The 15,389-nt window shown below is 35.6% G+C and overlaps 1 protein-coding gene across 1 annotated transcript in view; it reads right to left on the reverse strand.

Annotated features, from left to right (window-relative positions):
• The window catches only part of SPAG17 (sperm associated antigen 17), a 262,478-nt gene that overhangs the window by 99,999 nt on the left and 147,090 nt on the right, over positions 1–15,389 (reverse strand). The window contains exons 18-20 of the mRNA XM_057500594.1: positions 8,471–8,625; positions 5,028–5,158; positions 3,366–3,451 (exon numbers count right to left, since the gene is read on the reverse strand). Of these exons, the coding sequence (XP_057356577.1) occupies positions 3,366–3,451; positions 5,028–5,158; positions 8,471–8,625 (372 nt within the window). The remainder of the gene's footprint in view (positions 1–3,365; positions 3,452–5,027; positions 5,159–8,470; positions 8,626–15,389) is intronic.

Genomic DNA, 15,389 nt, shown 5'->3' on the forward strand with positions numbered 1-15,389 from the left:
TGTCTAAAGAAGAAATTCAGATGGCCAACAGGCACATGAAAAGACACTCCACGTCACTAGTCATCAAGGAAATGCAAATTAAAACCACTATGAGTTATCACCTCACACCAGTTAGAATGGCCAACATCCAAAAGACAAACAACAACAAATGTTGGTGAGGATGTGGAGAAAGGGGAACCCTCCTACACTGCTGGTGGGAATGTAAACTAGTTCAACCATTGTGGAAAGCAATATGGAGATTCCTCAGAAAACTCAAAATAGAAATATCATTTGACCCAGAAATTCCACTCCTAGGAATTTACCCTAAGAATGCAGCAGCCCAGTTTGAAAAAGACATATGCACCCCTATGTTTATCACAGCACTCTTTCCAATAGCCAAGAAATGGAAGCAACCTAAGTGTCCATCAGTAGATGAATGGATAAAGAAGATGTGGTACATATACACAATGGAATATTACTCAGCCATAAGAAAAAAACAAATCCTACCATTTGCAATAACATGGATGGAGCTAGATGGTATTATGCTCAGCAAAATAAGCTGGGCAGAGAAAGTAAGTTTCAAATGATTTCATTTACCTGTGGAGTATAACAACAAAGCAAAAACTGAAGGAACAAAACAGCAGCAGACTCACAGAACCCAAGAATGGACTAATAGTTACCAAAGGGAAAGGGACTGGGGAGGATGGGTGGGAAGGGAGGGATAAGGGGGAAAAGGGGGCATTGCAATTAGCACACACAATGTAGGTGGTTGGGGACATGGGAAAGGCAGTATATACAGAAAAGACAAGTAATGATCCTATAGCATCTTACTATGCTGATGGACAGTCACTGTAATGGGGTATGTGGGGGGGATTTGATAATAGGGGGAGGCTAGTAACCATAATGTTGTTTAAGTAGTTGTACATTAATGATACAAAAAAAAAAAAGCCAACATAACCTGAATACTTGCTAATAACAACACAAAAGTCCATAGACTAATTTCATTCATCATAGACACAAAAATTCTAGATAAAATACTATCAAATCAAACCCAATTGTTTGTTAAAATAATAACATACTTGAAAAATAGTGCTATAATTTTTCATCTATTATGTGCATAATGATGGTCCCAGGAACTTATTAAAAATTAAAATTCCTAGATTTTCCTCTGAAAGATGCAGTTAGCATGTAGTGAAGGCATCTGTATTTTAAGTTTCTCCTCCCCTGATACCCCTAGGCTACTGTGTTATATATGGTTATGTAGGATTAGGACTAAATTTAGTAAATGCTGAAGAGAAGTTTGTTTTAGAAATGCAAAGGTTACTCATATTGTTAAATCAATCTCCATAATTCAATATACCAACAAAATAAAAAGGAGAATTAATAGGTATTAGTTTTAATATATTAGTAGACATTAAAATGTTTTAATAAAATTAAGCAGCAATTCATAATAAACTTAAAGATTTGCCATGTAATTTTTTTACCATTAAGACCAAGAAGCCAGAGAGGCTCACCAACATTAACCAATAATCTTTTAAGGTTTATTGCATACTGATGGAGCTGGGGAAGTCAGCTCTTGCTTACCCAATATTCAAGCTTACAGCAAAGCTATTATAATTAAAATAGTATGGTACTTGCCAAGGAGTAATTAAATAGGTGACTGAAACACAATACAAAACAGCATTCAAAAGTGGATTCAAAATAATAAATGGGTACCTAATATGTGATACAGTCAACATTCCAATTTGGTGTTGGGTTTAATGTCACATTAATTAAATGGTACTAGTAAAATGACAGTCCATCTGGGCAAAGAAAATGTTAGGTCCTCACACTATACTATAAAAAATGAATTTCAGGTAGACTAGATATCTGAATGTAAAAAAGTGTATCTGTGAAAATATTCTCAGAGAGTACAGTAAAATTAATGTATAATCTCAGGGTGGAATCAATTTGATGGAACCAAAAACACAGAAGCCCTGAAACCACAAAAAGAATGACAGATTATTAAAACCTTTCTTTTTATAAACCCTAACAAATATACCCCAAAAGCACAAATCGTAAGTGAACAGTGGAATTAATTGCCACCATGTAGACACTTATGTAACCATCACCTTGTCAAGAAACAGACTGTCTCCAGCTCACCAGAAGCCCTCTGCATGCTTCTGCCCAATCATTACTCACTTCTACTGCCCCTTTGCCCTAATCTATAATACTTTAGTTTAGCTTTTCCTGATTTTAAGCTTTATGTAAATGAAGCACACATAACATATATAATATTTTGACTCTTCTTTTGTTTGACATGATGTTCGTGAGATCTATCCATATTTCTCTGTGTAGCCATAGTTCATTCATTTCCAGAGCTACATGGTATTTCATCATCTAACTAAACCATAGTAGGCATTCCACTGATGAATTATCTGAAATTTTTCTAGTTTAGAAGGATTAAAAATAATGTTGCAAGAACAATTTTGTCCATGTGTTTTGGTGCACACATGAATACATTTCTATTAGGTATATACTTAGGAGTAGAATTGTTAGGTGAAAGAGAAATTGTATGCTTTAGTACATATGTCCAGTTTTCCAAAGTGGAAGTGTGAATTTATACCTTAACCAGCAGTGTATGAGAATTCACTTTACTTCACATCCTTACCAAAATTTGGCATTGTGTTTTGTATATTTTGGGCAAAAATGGTCGATTTGACTACATAAAAGTTAAATATTTCCATATAAATATAAATTAAAAATGATAAGTGACATTTGTTAATAAGAATATCATTTAAAAAAATTATGGTATATCCAAATTATAGATTAATATATTGCTATGAAAATAAATTATATCTCTAGATATTATCTGAATGTGATATTCACGATATGTTGCTATTCACGATATGTTGCTAAAAGGAAAAGCATGTGGCAGAGTAAGAAAATCCATACCAAACAAATGAAAACCCTATACGTGTGCATATATGCTTGTATGAGCACAGACGATACCAAATTGTTATTATTTCTTAGTTTAGGGACTTAGAAGAGCCAAGGTAATTTTGATTCATTAAAAAAGCATGTATTACTTTTATAATTAAGAATTCCAATTAAAATATGCAAACAAAAACAAATACTTGAAGCAGAAACAGAGACTATAAACCAAGAAGGAACAAATGGACCACCCTGGATTTGGGCTATGTAAGTATGAATGACACAACTTTCCTAAAAGGTTCATCATCTGGTGGAGGAGATAGCTTGGTGAGGAGACTGTCCTTTCATTGCAGATCCAATTATTTCTGAGAGTTTAGCCAAATGTTCCTATCTATCATACCACACAACCTTTCTATCACAAGATCATTTTGAATTTGTGATTACTCAGTGCCATTTATCTTTCATTGGATTACCTTGAGAGAGCCTTCTAAAATGAAAGGAATCTTTTCCTTCTCTTTTTCTTGATCTGATAACTCTGTTTTGCTCATTTCTTTGTTACCTGTAACCAAAAAATATTAACATTCTTAATAACTTTCTAAAATAAAGTTTCACAGAAGGATTAAATGTCTGATTTGTAGAGAATCATAGGTTGTAGATTCAACTCCCCATTCATTCATCTTTGGATTTTTTTATTGCCACCTCCAGGACAGACATCTGGAGTGGGCTGAGCTCCTTCACGGAGAGGGTCTCACTGTAGGTGGAAGTGGTGCACTCCATTCTCAGTATGTTGAGACTCTGAAGCTTTTATTGAACTGGACTCTCTCTCTCTCTAGAGTTTTAACCCAATTAAACCCAGGTTAGCCCCTTAAGACCACACACAACACATCTAACTTGTCCTTCTGTATTGAAGCCCTCCTCTTGCCATTGTAGTCATTATGTTTTGGAGATTTACATCTTTCCTGACTTGACAGGCCTCAAACTGAATACAACACCTACCAGGTGTATTCCAATCCCAAACTGACCATTTTCTGGATTTCCACAGGCACCTAGACAATATTTAAGCTTTTGGTTCTGTTCAGAAACAGAATAAAGAAAAGGCATTCAACCCACTATTTTTCCTGTTAATAGGAATTATGGCTCTAGACACATTGTGAGAGGGTGGCCCTACCTCTCCCATGAGTTATTCCAGTACTTAATGCCGCCCAGCTGCACCCCCATTAGGAGGAAGGCCCACCTGATGGATGGAGAGAACCATTTTGGTGGATAGTGAATGATTCATTATCGAGTTGGTTTTCTAAGCTTTATTTTACGATCAAGTCAAGCACAAATTCCCTTGATAATTACTAGAGGTTGCAAAAACTTCAGAAATTATGGACATTTGCTTCTTTATGAGAAATCTCTATCAACTTTGGCTATCAGATATAGTGAATGTTATTAACATGGAGTCCATTATTTTTGTACTAACCCAGTGAAATATTCTTATTTTCCAGACAAGTTTCCTAATTGTTTTACTTCTTTATCAAGTATAACTTTTCTGTCACCTCTTCTCCTTCCCCTAACAGCATTAAAGCCATGGAAATTGACAAGAAAAACAAAGACATGTATTGGTCCAACATCCTGTCAAGTCCCTGCCACAAGCCCCCAACAATCTCTTTTCCCTTTATTTTTAGATTCCTACCCCCAATTAGTCTTTGGGCTCTTCTGGTTTGCTCCTCTAAGGAAGGTCTTGTTTTACTCTCACATTTGAATTTACAGTTATACTGATGGAGACATACTGACTCCGAACTTTCCTCATATATGACTCTGAATATATGACTCTGAAAATACTGACTCTGAATTTTCCTAATGGGGGTGCAGCTGGGCAGCACTGACAACAAATCTTAGGCAAAACTACCAAGCGTACCAATATAAAGACAACTAGCATTTTCCCTACATTGCATTTGATCTGCACAACAGATTGAATTTTCCAGATTTAGCAGGAAGTGGGGACAATATAAAACAAATATTCCATTACCCCACTCAGGTACAATCTCATCATATCTGCAGTGCAACTATTCTGTTTTTTTAAAGGAAGTGAAACGTCACTGAAAATTTTTTAATAGAATAAATTTTGCTAGGAGTTAAAATTTTGGCACCTGCAGAAGACCTCAATTCCAGTTCAAGGTTGGTCTTAGTGATTTCCTTGGCCATTTTAGATTCCTGATATATAGCTTCTTCTTTTATGATCCAATCTTGAATGGATTTAGCAACAAGTTCTAAATAATTCCTAAAAAAAAGTAAAGAATAGCAGATGACAATTGAGTTACTATTAAAGTCAATAAATACTTACAATACTGGCTGTGCAAATAAACTTTTCAAAAATGAGCTGATCCTAAACTGCCCATGTAACAAATGCAGTAGACTCAGATATATTCTAGGTCTATTTTGTACAAAGTTGTCAAATACAAATATCTAGTGAGCCTATGAAAAATGCCCAACTTCAACTTCATTCACAATTAAGACATGTACATTTTAAAATGAGATACTGTCACCCAAGTCAAGTATTAAGCAGTTTGATAATACCAGAGGGTTGATGTAATTTGGAGAAACAGTCACTCAACGCTGTTAGTTGGAGAGTAGTTTTGTGCAATTTCTTTTTAGGTCAGTTTTATAGCAAAACAGAAACTCCTTTAATTGACCAAGAGTTACTGGATTAACTGAAACCCTCCATCTTGCTATAGCACTTAACTGGCCTTGTGAATACCCACATCACAAGTACCATGCCTTAACTTGCTCATGTGTCTACATTAACATCAAGTTGTTGCTTACATGAGTCTGTTATATTTGTTCCCAAATCCATTCATTCTACTTATACTGATTGTTGTAATTATTTTTTTAACTAAATGTTATGTATGCTTATATGAATGTCCAAAGAAAGCTGTTTCTGAGGAAGTAAGTTGGAATATTTAGGTTTGACAATAAAGATTATTGTCCATTTGTGTGAAAGTGAGCCATAAAGTTTTGAAAAAAAAAAAGTTGGATTCTATACTCAGGGAGTTTCATGATTGTCTTTAATTCTTGATCCCTTTTAAAGAAACTAAAAATTGTAGATTTTGTGACTTAACTTGTGATATCTGAAACAAAACATAGCTATCATTTTTTATGTGGGTGAGGAATGGGAAAGGCATGGCTTTCCTCTGGTGAAAGTGCAGCTGTGCATAACAAGCCCTAGCATTTGGCTTTTCTAGGTACTTCATAGTTTCTGTGTCTATTGTCAATGGAATCTTTTCCTTTTTAAAATATTACATTTCCTAACCATTTCTTGTACACAAAAGTGCAATTAAAAATTATGATCTCCAGCTAATTTTTCTCATTAATTCATATGTTTTCTATAGATCATTTTGGATTTTCCTGTGTAGGTAATAACTTCAACTGTCAATGATGACATTTACTGTTACTCCTTTTCAACTCATATCTTTAAGGTACTTCTATTAACTTATTTTTCTGATCTTCATTAAATTTGCTTAGAATTGTTGATAATGGTTATTTCTGCCTTTTTTCTGATATTACAGAGTATGCATGTAATGTTTCTCATTAAGAATGATGTTTACATTTCAACAATGTCAAAGGCTTTCAGAAGAAAATGAAATAATTGTATTCAATGTGCCAAGAATTTAGCAGTCAGTCAGGAACTATATCCTGACCAAAGTTATCTTTTATGAATAAGTTTTAAATGCAGGCATTTTTAACAAACAAAACTGATTACCAAAAATCCTCACTAGGGAACTCTTAAAGCCCTTATTTTAGGAATAAGGAAAAATAAAATACTAAACATATGTTAATTTGCACAAACACCAGCTGTAAAAAAAAAATAATACTGTCCAATTGTTAAGGTAAAAAAAAAATTAAGATAGAACTAAAGCCTTAGACTACAATAATATAAAGTGTGAAATAGGGATGTATGAAATTAAAGCATTCTGTTGTGCTTATATTATTTGAAAGGAAAGTAAAGGCACTGATTTTAGATTATGTTAATTAAAAAATGTATGTCACAATTTCTAAAGAATGAATTAAAAGATACAGTATATAACTGTCATTTTAGTAGAGGTGAAAAATGAAATCAATCCAAACAAATTAAAGAAACAACAGCAAAAAACACATGATAAATAAAGGGACAAAATTTAGTTATATACATTTTATGAGAAGTAAATGCACAGGAAAGATATACCAGATAAAACATTAAAGAAAAAGGCTTGTATAGTTTATCATTGCCAGACAAAACACATGTAAAATCTGTGTAGATATGCTTATATTGGACAAAATAAACTTGAAAGCAAAAAGCAATTCTAGAGAGAGAGAGAGACACTGAATAATGATAAAAGCTTAGAAAGGCTAACAATTCTATTATTTCCTTAATAATGTAATCTCAATGTGTATGACACCAAAAATGGATAAAAATCATAGGAAGAAATTAACAAATTTATCACATATATTCAGAATTTGAAAAATCAGTTTTCTCAGTTGATCGAACAAGTTTTCAAAAATCAGAAAAATGAGGAAGATTATAAAAGTACAATCTTGAATTCAAACACTGGAGAATTTACTTTCTTATCATGCAAGCTGGAGCACTTATAAAAACTGACTACATATTAAACAATAAGGCAGATTTCAACAAATTTCTTAGCATCAATATTTTGTAGAACATGTTCCTGACACTATATCTTGACATTATAAACTCTAACAAAAATGTATATCACAGCCAAACATTTCCAATCAAACTCTCATTTCTGTGTTTCTATGGGTCAAATGAGTAAGCATGATTGGAATTAGAAATGAAAGACAAAAACAACAATATCAATAGATACATTGTGGTGCTGCTAAGATACTATTTACAAAATTTTTCTCTAAATGCTTATAAAGTAACACACACAAAAGCCAACTCAGGATAAAACCCTGAGATAAGCTTCTAACTTAAGAAGTTAGATGAAGAACTGCTTCCCCAGTTATGCTGTCAAGCTGTTCTCTATATATTTCTGTATCCCTTAGGACTAAAACAATACTATATAAATAATAAATACTGGATATATATTATCCATAATGAAATTATTATTTGTTATTAAGGAAAAGAGAGGGCAAAATTTCAAGACAGTAAAGAAATAACCATGGAGCTTAGAAGAAAAGACCCACTGATTTCTAGAGGTCTCAGTGTGCTGGGAACCTGACTGCTGTGTTGATGAGTTGGCCTGCTTTTTAGTCTTCCCCAGATTAAGTGGCAACCAGTCTTTAGAATGTCATGTTTTGTAGTTCCTGTTTTGAATCTTTCAGAGGCAGCTTTATTGGAGTCTAAATAAATCAAATGTAAGATAAAAATATTCCCATTAGACTCAACAGGTCCAGGAATGATGTCTGTCTGCTTCCCCAGTGTAGCTTCTGTGCTTATCACATGACTGGCACACTTCAGACATGCAACTTGGAATCTTAGTGCTACACAAATGTATTCATCAAGTTGGACCATGTAACTTAGGCTAACAAACTAAAAACTAAGTAACTAATAAGCTAACTAAGCTAGCTAATTAACTAAACAGTCTGAATTGGTTACCTGAATCCAACATTGGAGTGAAGAGCAATATTCCAATATTCACAACGCAGACGTTGCCTATTCATTGGATTATGAAAGACTAAAAGTAAAGAGTTGTCTTGGGTGTGATAATAAGAATCAATACACCTGTACTGCTGATTGGCTTCTTGAAGAACCTGAAAAATCAGATTAATTGCATTGTTGTATCTTTTGTTCCCAAGAGAAGGGTGTCCTGCTAGGGCATTTCTCTGCACCTACTCTTCCTTCCCCTCCCTCCTCCACACTATTAGTCAAGGTGAAAACATAAGTGGTAGGTATTTCCTGAAGCAGTTCAGCAGCTATTATAGAAAAACAAATCCTCATTTTTCAGCATAAATTGGAGCTGGGGGAAGAAATGAGATTTGTCCAAGAATGCAGAGTTCTAAGCTCTGGTGCCAGGGCTCATACCAGTCTTTGGACTCTAAATGTCACCATTTTGTGCTCCACACAGCGCTCTCCACTACAGCATCTCTGGCCTTTTCCAAACATTCTACCCACAGCATGCATTGCGATTGCAGCCATCAGTAGAGGGGCAAAGTGGGCAGCTTGTTGTTCAGTTTCTTTTTTACTGCCAATCAACATAGGAAGTATGTCCACAGGAAAATAATTTAGACAGCTGTGTATTTTTTTGTTTTTGTTTTTGTTTCTATCAATCTTGTGTAGGCAGATTGCAGTTTTCTACTTTTTGGATGATCTGAAGATATGGAATTGCAAATTATGTCAGTAAAGGATTGTTTTACTTTTGCTTTCAATTTTACACTAGTAGCACAGCCAAAATAATACATTTACTTTCCTAATCTAGCCCCCCTGTATGAGTGTCTTAATGGAGTGGCATTTACACCTTTACCTCTGTTCTCTGAGAGCCAATACAAGAAACACACCCATAGTGGATAGTTTTGCATTAAAAATTTGTTAAATACAGCACAATCCTTTACTTTACTTTTTGGAAAGGCAAATTCCTTTCAGACTTTAAACCTAAAAACAAAACATGTTTATTTCTGACAAACATATATCCTTCTTTCTATTAGAAAGCACTGCAGTATTTGTGTTTTCATATTTACTTGGCTGCTAGAATATTCAGCACTGAGTTTCTCAGTTATAGTTGCTGTCAATCAGTGGTAAGTTTTCATATAGTATCTTTCTTCTCCTTTTTTACTACTTGGCTTTTACCTATCATTTCTGAGTTAATATTGCTCATTTCATTAACTCATTAGTTAATTTTTTCATGAAAATGAACTCCTACCACGTCCCAGGCACTATGCAGATTCTAGGAAAACAAAAATGACTAAATAGATAAGATTTTACTCTAAAATCTGATTAAGATTTTTATAGATCATTCTGTAATTCAGAGAGGTGTTCTAAGAAGATAAAACTGATGGAGCAAGCATCTAATATCTAGAGACTGGATTGTTATAGGGCAAGAGTTGAAGCAGGTTGATAATTAGGAGGATATTGCAGTAGAATGAGAAGATGGTAGTTGGATTAAAGTAGCAACAGTGGAAATGGCGAAGAGCTTGAAGATATATTTTGAGGTGTACCACTCGAAACTTGATGATGGATCAGACATGTAAGACAAAGAAAAAGCTGAAATAAAGGATTATTCTTAGCTTTTTGGCTTGATGGTGACATTTTCTGAGATGGATAAAGGTAGAAACATGTTTATATGGGAAAATTATAAACTTTCATGTGTGACTACATTTGAGATGCCTATCAGAAATTCAAGCAGCACTTAAAGTTGGGTATACTAGTGTGGAACTCAAGAAAGACAGAATTCAGAAGATAAAATTCTAGGCGTCATCAGCATCAGATTGTACAGAATAGATGAAATTATGAAAAGAATGTTTGCAGAAGAGAGAACATGGTTTGGGCCTGAGACCTGAGGCACTTCAATATCTAGATAGATGGAGAAGTATTCAACAAAATTCCAAGCGGAGCACTGTAAAGGAACACAGTATAGTGGTCTGGGACACCAAGACTGGAGAATGTTTCACCAGGAAGTAATCAGCCCTGGGATGCTGTTAAAAGGTCAAGGAAGATGAAGAAATTTAAGTGTCCAATAGACTTGGCAGGACAATTATTGGTGACCTTGAAAAGAGCAGCTCCATGGAGTACTGAGGACAGAACAGAATCAAAATAAAATTAATGGGTTCTGAAATGAACTGCCAGTTAAATATGGAAGATTCAACACAGGCACTCCCTAACACCTCACTGAACGACAGTAACATTATTGGTTTCTAATACCATAAAGTTGAAGGCTACAGGAGAGGAGAGAAAGACAACAACATTTTAGAAGCTGGAAAGTAGAAGGGTGAGTGGTAGCTGACCTGGTAAACATAGAAAGCCAAATACTAAGATTAGTTTTAGGAGAGACCAGAAGCAAACTTATCTGTGTACAGAAATGTAGAAAGGCTCATGAAATGGCAGCAGTAAGTGACCCTGAAAGTAGGTGAAAGTGGTACTGAAAATAAGAAAATTAAGATCTTTCAAAGAAGCCCCTAGGCCCGGGGGGAAGCCCTCAGCAATTCTGAACAGAGAGATGGCTGCTCCTCTTCCGCCTCAGCAGAGGAAGGGAAGATTATTACCCATAGAAGGTGACTAGTGGATTCTAAAAGAGGGGGCCCAGGCACCACTTGCAAGAGAGATATTACAGAAAAAAAGGGAATTGTGAAAGTCTAAATTTGTATTGTCCAATAGAAATATAAGGTAAGCCACAAATGTGAACTATATATGTAATTTAAAATTTTATAGTAGCCATATTTTAAATGTAAAAAGAAAAAGGGAAAATTAATTTTAAAAATATATTTTATTTAACCCAATATGTCAAAAATATTATCATTTCAGTATATGACCAATATAAAAATTGATGAGATATATCATTTTTTATATTAAGTTCTTATTCATCTATATTACATATGTATACATATATATGCACACACACACATATATAGTGTAGAGCATACAGTACCTCTTAATTTGTACTAGCTACGAATTTTAAGTACTCAGAAGCTATATGTGACTAGCAGTGTTTTTTTTTTTTTTTCAAGGAAAGGAACATGAACTGTTGCCTTTTATTTAAAAAGTGTTGCTAGCCCTGCCTGGGACTCCTATACAAAAGCAAAGCACAACCAAAAATAGGGTCTTTTCCTGACCAGAGACAGGAGCTCAGCAAGTGGAAGGTGTGCCTCAGGGAGGGTGATCTGGAAAGCCCCTGCCCTCTGCTCCTCTGACCGCCTGGCCTCCCTCCTTTTGGGAAGATGAAGGAGAGGCAGTCAGATCTTCCGAATGCTCTGAGGAGACATGTATCCACAGGCATATTACAAGGCCAGGGAAAGGTGGGCAAGGTGCCTCATATGCTTTTTGTTCCTATCCATGTGACAGGAACATGTGACTAACCCATATGTGACTATTCACATTGGACAAGGGAGATCTAGAGCCAACTGCCTTTCCCCCATCACTCAATTCCCAAAACCCTGACAGAGAAGCTATCTCTTTCACAAAGGAGATTAGATTTTTCTTCTTTCTGGAGAATCTAAATGGCCCAAGAGGATGGACCTAATACACCAACACTGACAGGTCTCCAAAACAAACTGCCCAGCTAACTCACCCCAAATGAAACCTACTATTGACAATTCTCCCTGGCCCTGACTTCATGTAGCTCACTTCCTGTCATATTTTTAGTGTCTCATTATTAAAATGAAGAAAGACAAATACCATTAGATATTACTAATATGAAAAGGAGACCAAAAAATTAATCAAGCAAAAAGAAAAAAAGAATTTCTGGTAAAAGACAATTCAGAGAGAAAACACTGAGACTTCAAAGGACTTTAATATCCTCACAGAGATAAGAGAAGATATTGGATCAGGGAGTGTGAACAGGATGCTATAAAAAGGTAATTTGAAATTATAAATAAAGCTTTAGGAAATTAAAATGATGATAGAAATAGAAAACTCAATAAAAGAATCGGATGAGGCTGAGCCATATTTCCAGAACAAAAAGGCAAAGTGTTGGGAACCAGGAGGGAAAAACAATAGGGATATTGGAAGTTCAGTTCAGGAAGTGCAGCACCAGAATAACAGGAGCTCTAAGAAGACAGAATAGAAAAAATGGAGGGAAGAAGATTATCAAAGAAATTATTATAGAGCATTTCCCAGAATATAAACATAAGAGTTTCTGGATTGTACTGGATTCACCAGTACATTTGGAACAGAGCCACACCAAGGCACATCAACAGGAAATCCATTGGAACAAAGAGAAGATCTTAAATCCTTCTACAGAAAAGAAAAAAAAAAAAACAGACTCAAACAACTGATCAGAAATCAGAATTTCACTGTTTTGTCTTGAGGGCAATCCCAGAAGCTTAGAAGGCTGCTGAGGAATGCCTTTCAAATTTTGAGGGAAAATGTTTATTTTTTATTTTTTATTAGTTTTATTTTGGTATCATTAATCTACAATTACATGAAGGACATTATGTTTACTAGGCTCCCCACTTCACCAAGTCCCCCCAACGTACCCATTCACAGTCACTGTCCATCAACATAGTATGATGCTGTAAAATCACTACTTGTCTTCTCTGTGTTGCACAGCCCTCCCCGTGAACCCCCCCGACACTATACATGTTAATCGTAATGCCCCCTTTCTTTTTTCCCGTCCTTATCCCTCCCTTCCCACCCATTCTTCCCAGTCCCTTTCCCTTTGATAACTGTTAGTCCATTCTTGGGTTCTGTGCTTCTGCTGCTGTTTTGTTACTTCAGTTTTCTTTTGTTCTTATACTCCACATATGAGTGAAATCATTTGGTACTTGTCTTTCTCCGCCTGGCTTATTTCACTGAGCATAATACCCTCTAGCTCCATCCATGTTGTTGCAAATGGTAGGATCTGTTTTTTTCTTGTAGCTGAGTAATATTCCATTGTGTATAAGTACATCTTCTTTATCCATTCATCTACTGATGGACATTTAGGTTGCTTCCATATCTTGGCTATTGTAAATAGTGCAGTGATAAACATAGGGGTGCATCTGTCTTTTTTCAAACTGGAGTGCTGCATTCTTGGGGTAAATTCCTAGAAGTGGAATTCCTGGGTCAAATGGTATTTCTATTTTGAGCATTTTGAGGAACCTCCCTACTGCTTTCCACAATGGTTGAACTGATTTACATTCCCACCAGCAGTGTAGGAGGGTTCCCCTTTCTCCACAACCTCGCCAACATTTGTTGTTGTTTATCTTTAGGATGGTAGCCATCCTTACTGGTGTGAGATGATATCTCATTGTGGTTTTAATTTGCATTTCTCTGATGACAAGCGATGTGGAGCATCTTTTCATGTGTCTGTTGGCCATCTGAATTTCTTCTTTAGAGAACTGTCTATTCAGCTCCTCTGCCCATTTTTTAATTGGATTATTTGCTTTTTGTTTGTTGAGGTGTGTGAGCTCTTTATATATTTTGGATGTCAACCCTTTATCGGATCTGTCATTTATGAATATATTCTCCCATACTGTAGGATACCTTTTTGTTCTATTGATGGTGTCCTTTGCTGTACAGAAGCTTTTCAGCTTGATATAGTCCCACTTGTTCATTTTTGCTTTTGTTTCCCTTGCCTGGGGAGATATGTTCAAGAAGAGGTCACTCATGTTTATGTCTAAGAGATTTTTGCCTATGTTTTTTTTCTAAGAGCTTTATGGTTTCATGACTTACATTCAAGTCTTTGATCCATTTCGAATTTACTTTTGTGTATGGGGTTAGACAGTGATCCAGTTTCATTCTCTTACATGTAGCTGTCCAGTTTTGCCAGCACCATCTGTTGAAGAGACTGTCATTTCCCCATTGTATGTCCATGGCCCCTTTATCGTATATTAGTTGACCGTATATGTTTTGGTTAATGTTTGGGAGTCTCTGTTCTGTTCCACTGGTCTGTGGCTCTGTTCTTGTGCCAGTACCAAATTGTCTTGATTCCTGTGGCTTTGTAGTAGAGCTTGAAGTTGGGGAGTAAGATCCCCCCCACTTATTCTTCCTTCTCAGGATTGCTTTAGCTATTCGGGGTCTTTGGTGTTTCCACATGAATTTTTGAACTATTTGTTCCAGTTCATTGAAGAATGTTGCTGGTAGTTTCATAGGGATTGCATCAAATCTGTATATTGCTTTGGGCAGGATGGCCATTTTGACGATATTAATTCTCCCTAGCGAGGAGCATGGGATGAGTTTCCATTTGTTAGTGACCTCTTTAATTTCTCTTAAGAGTGACTTGCAGTTGTCAGGGTATAGGTCTTTCACTTCCTTGGTTAGGTTTATTCCTAGGTATTTTATTCTTTTTGATGCTATTGTGAATGGAATTGTCTTCCTAATTTCTCTTTCTATTAGTTTATTGTTAGTGTATAGGAAAGCCACAGATTTCTGTGTGTTAATTTTGTATCCTGCAACTTTGCTGAATTCCGATATTAGTTCTAGTAGTTTTGCAGTGGAGTCTTTAGGGTTTTTTATGTACAATATCATGTCATCTGCAAATAGTGACAGTTTAACTTCTTCTTTACCAATCTGGATTCCTTGTATTTCTTTGTTTTGTCTAATTGCCATGGCTAGGACCCCCAGTACAATGTTGAATAACAGTGGGGAGAGTGGGCATCCCTGTCTTGTTCCTGATCGCACAGGAAAAGCTCTCAGCTTCTCGCTGTTCAGTATGATGTTGGCTGTGGATTTATCATATATGGCCTTTATTATGTTGAGGTACCGGCCCTCTATACCCATTTTGTTGAGAGGTTTTATCATGAATGGATGTTGAATTTTGTTGAATGCTTTTTCAGCATCTATAGAGATGATCATGTGATTTCTGTCCTTTTTGTTGTTGAGGTGGATGATGTTGATGGATTTTCGAATGCTGTACCATCCTTGCATCCCTGGGATGAATCCCACT

This window comes from Manis pentadactyla, chromosome 4 (genome assembly GCF_030020395.1).
Source record: "Manis pentadactyla isolate mManPen7 chromosome 4, mManPen7.hap1, whole genome shotgun sequence".
In the NCBI taxonomy this organism is placed as follows: Eukaryota; Metazoa; Chordata; class Mammalia; order Pholidota; family Manidae; genus Manis; species Manis pentadactyla.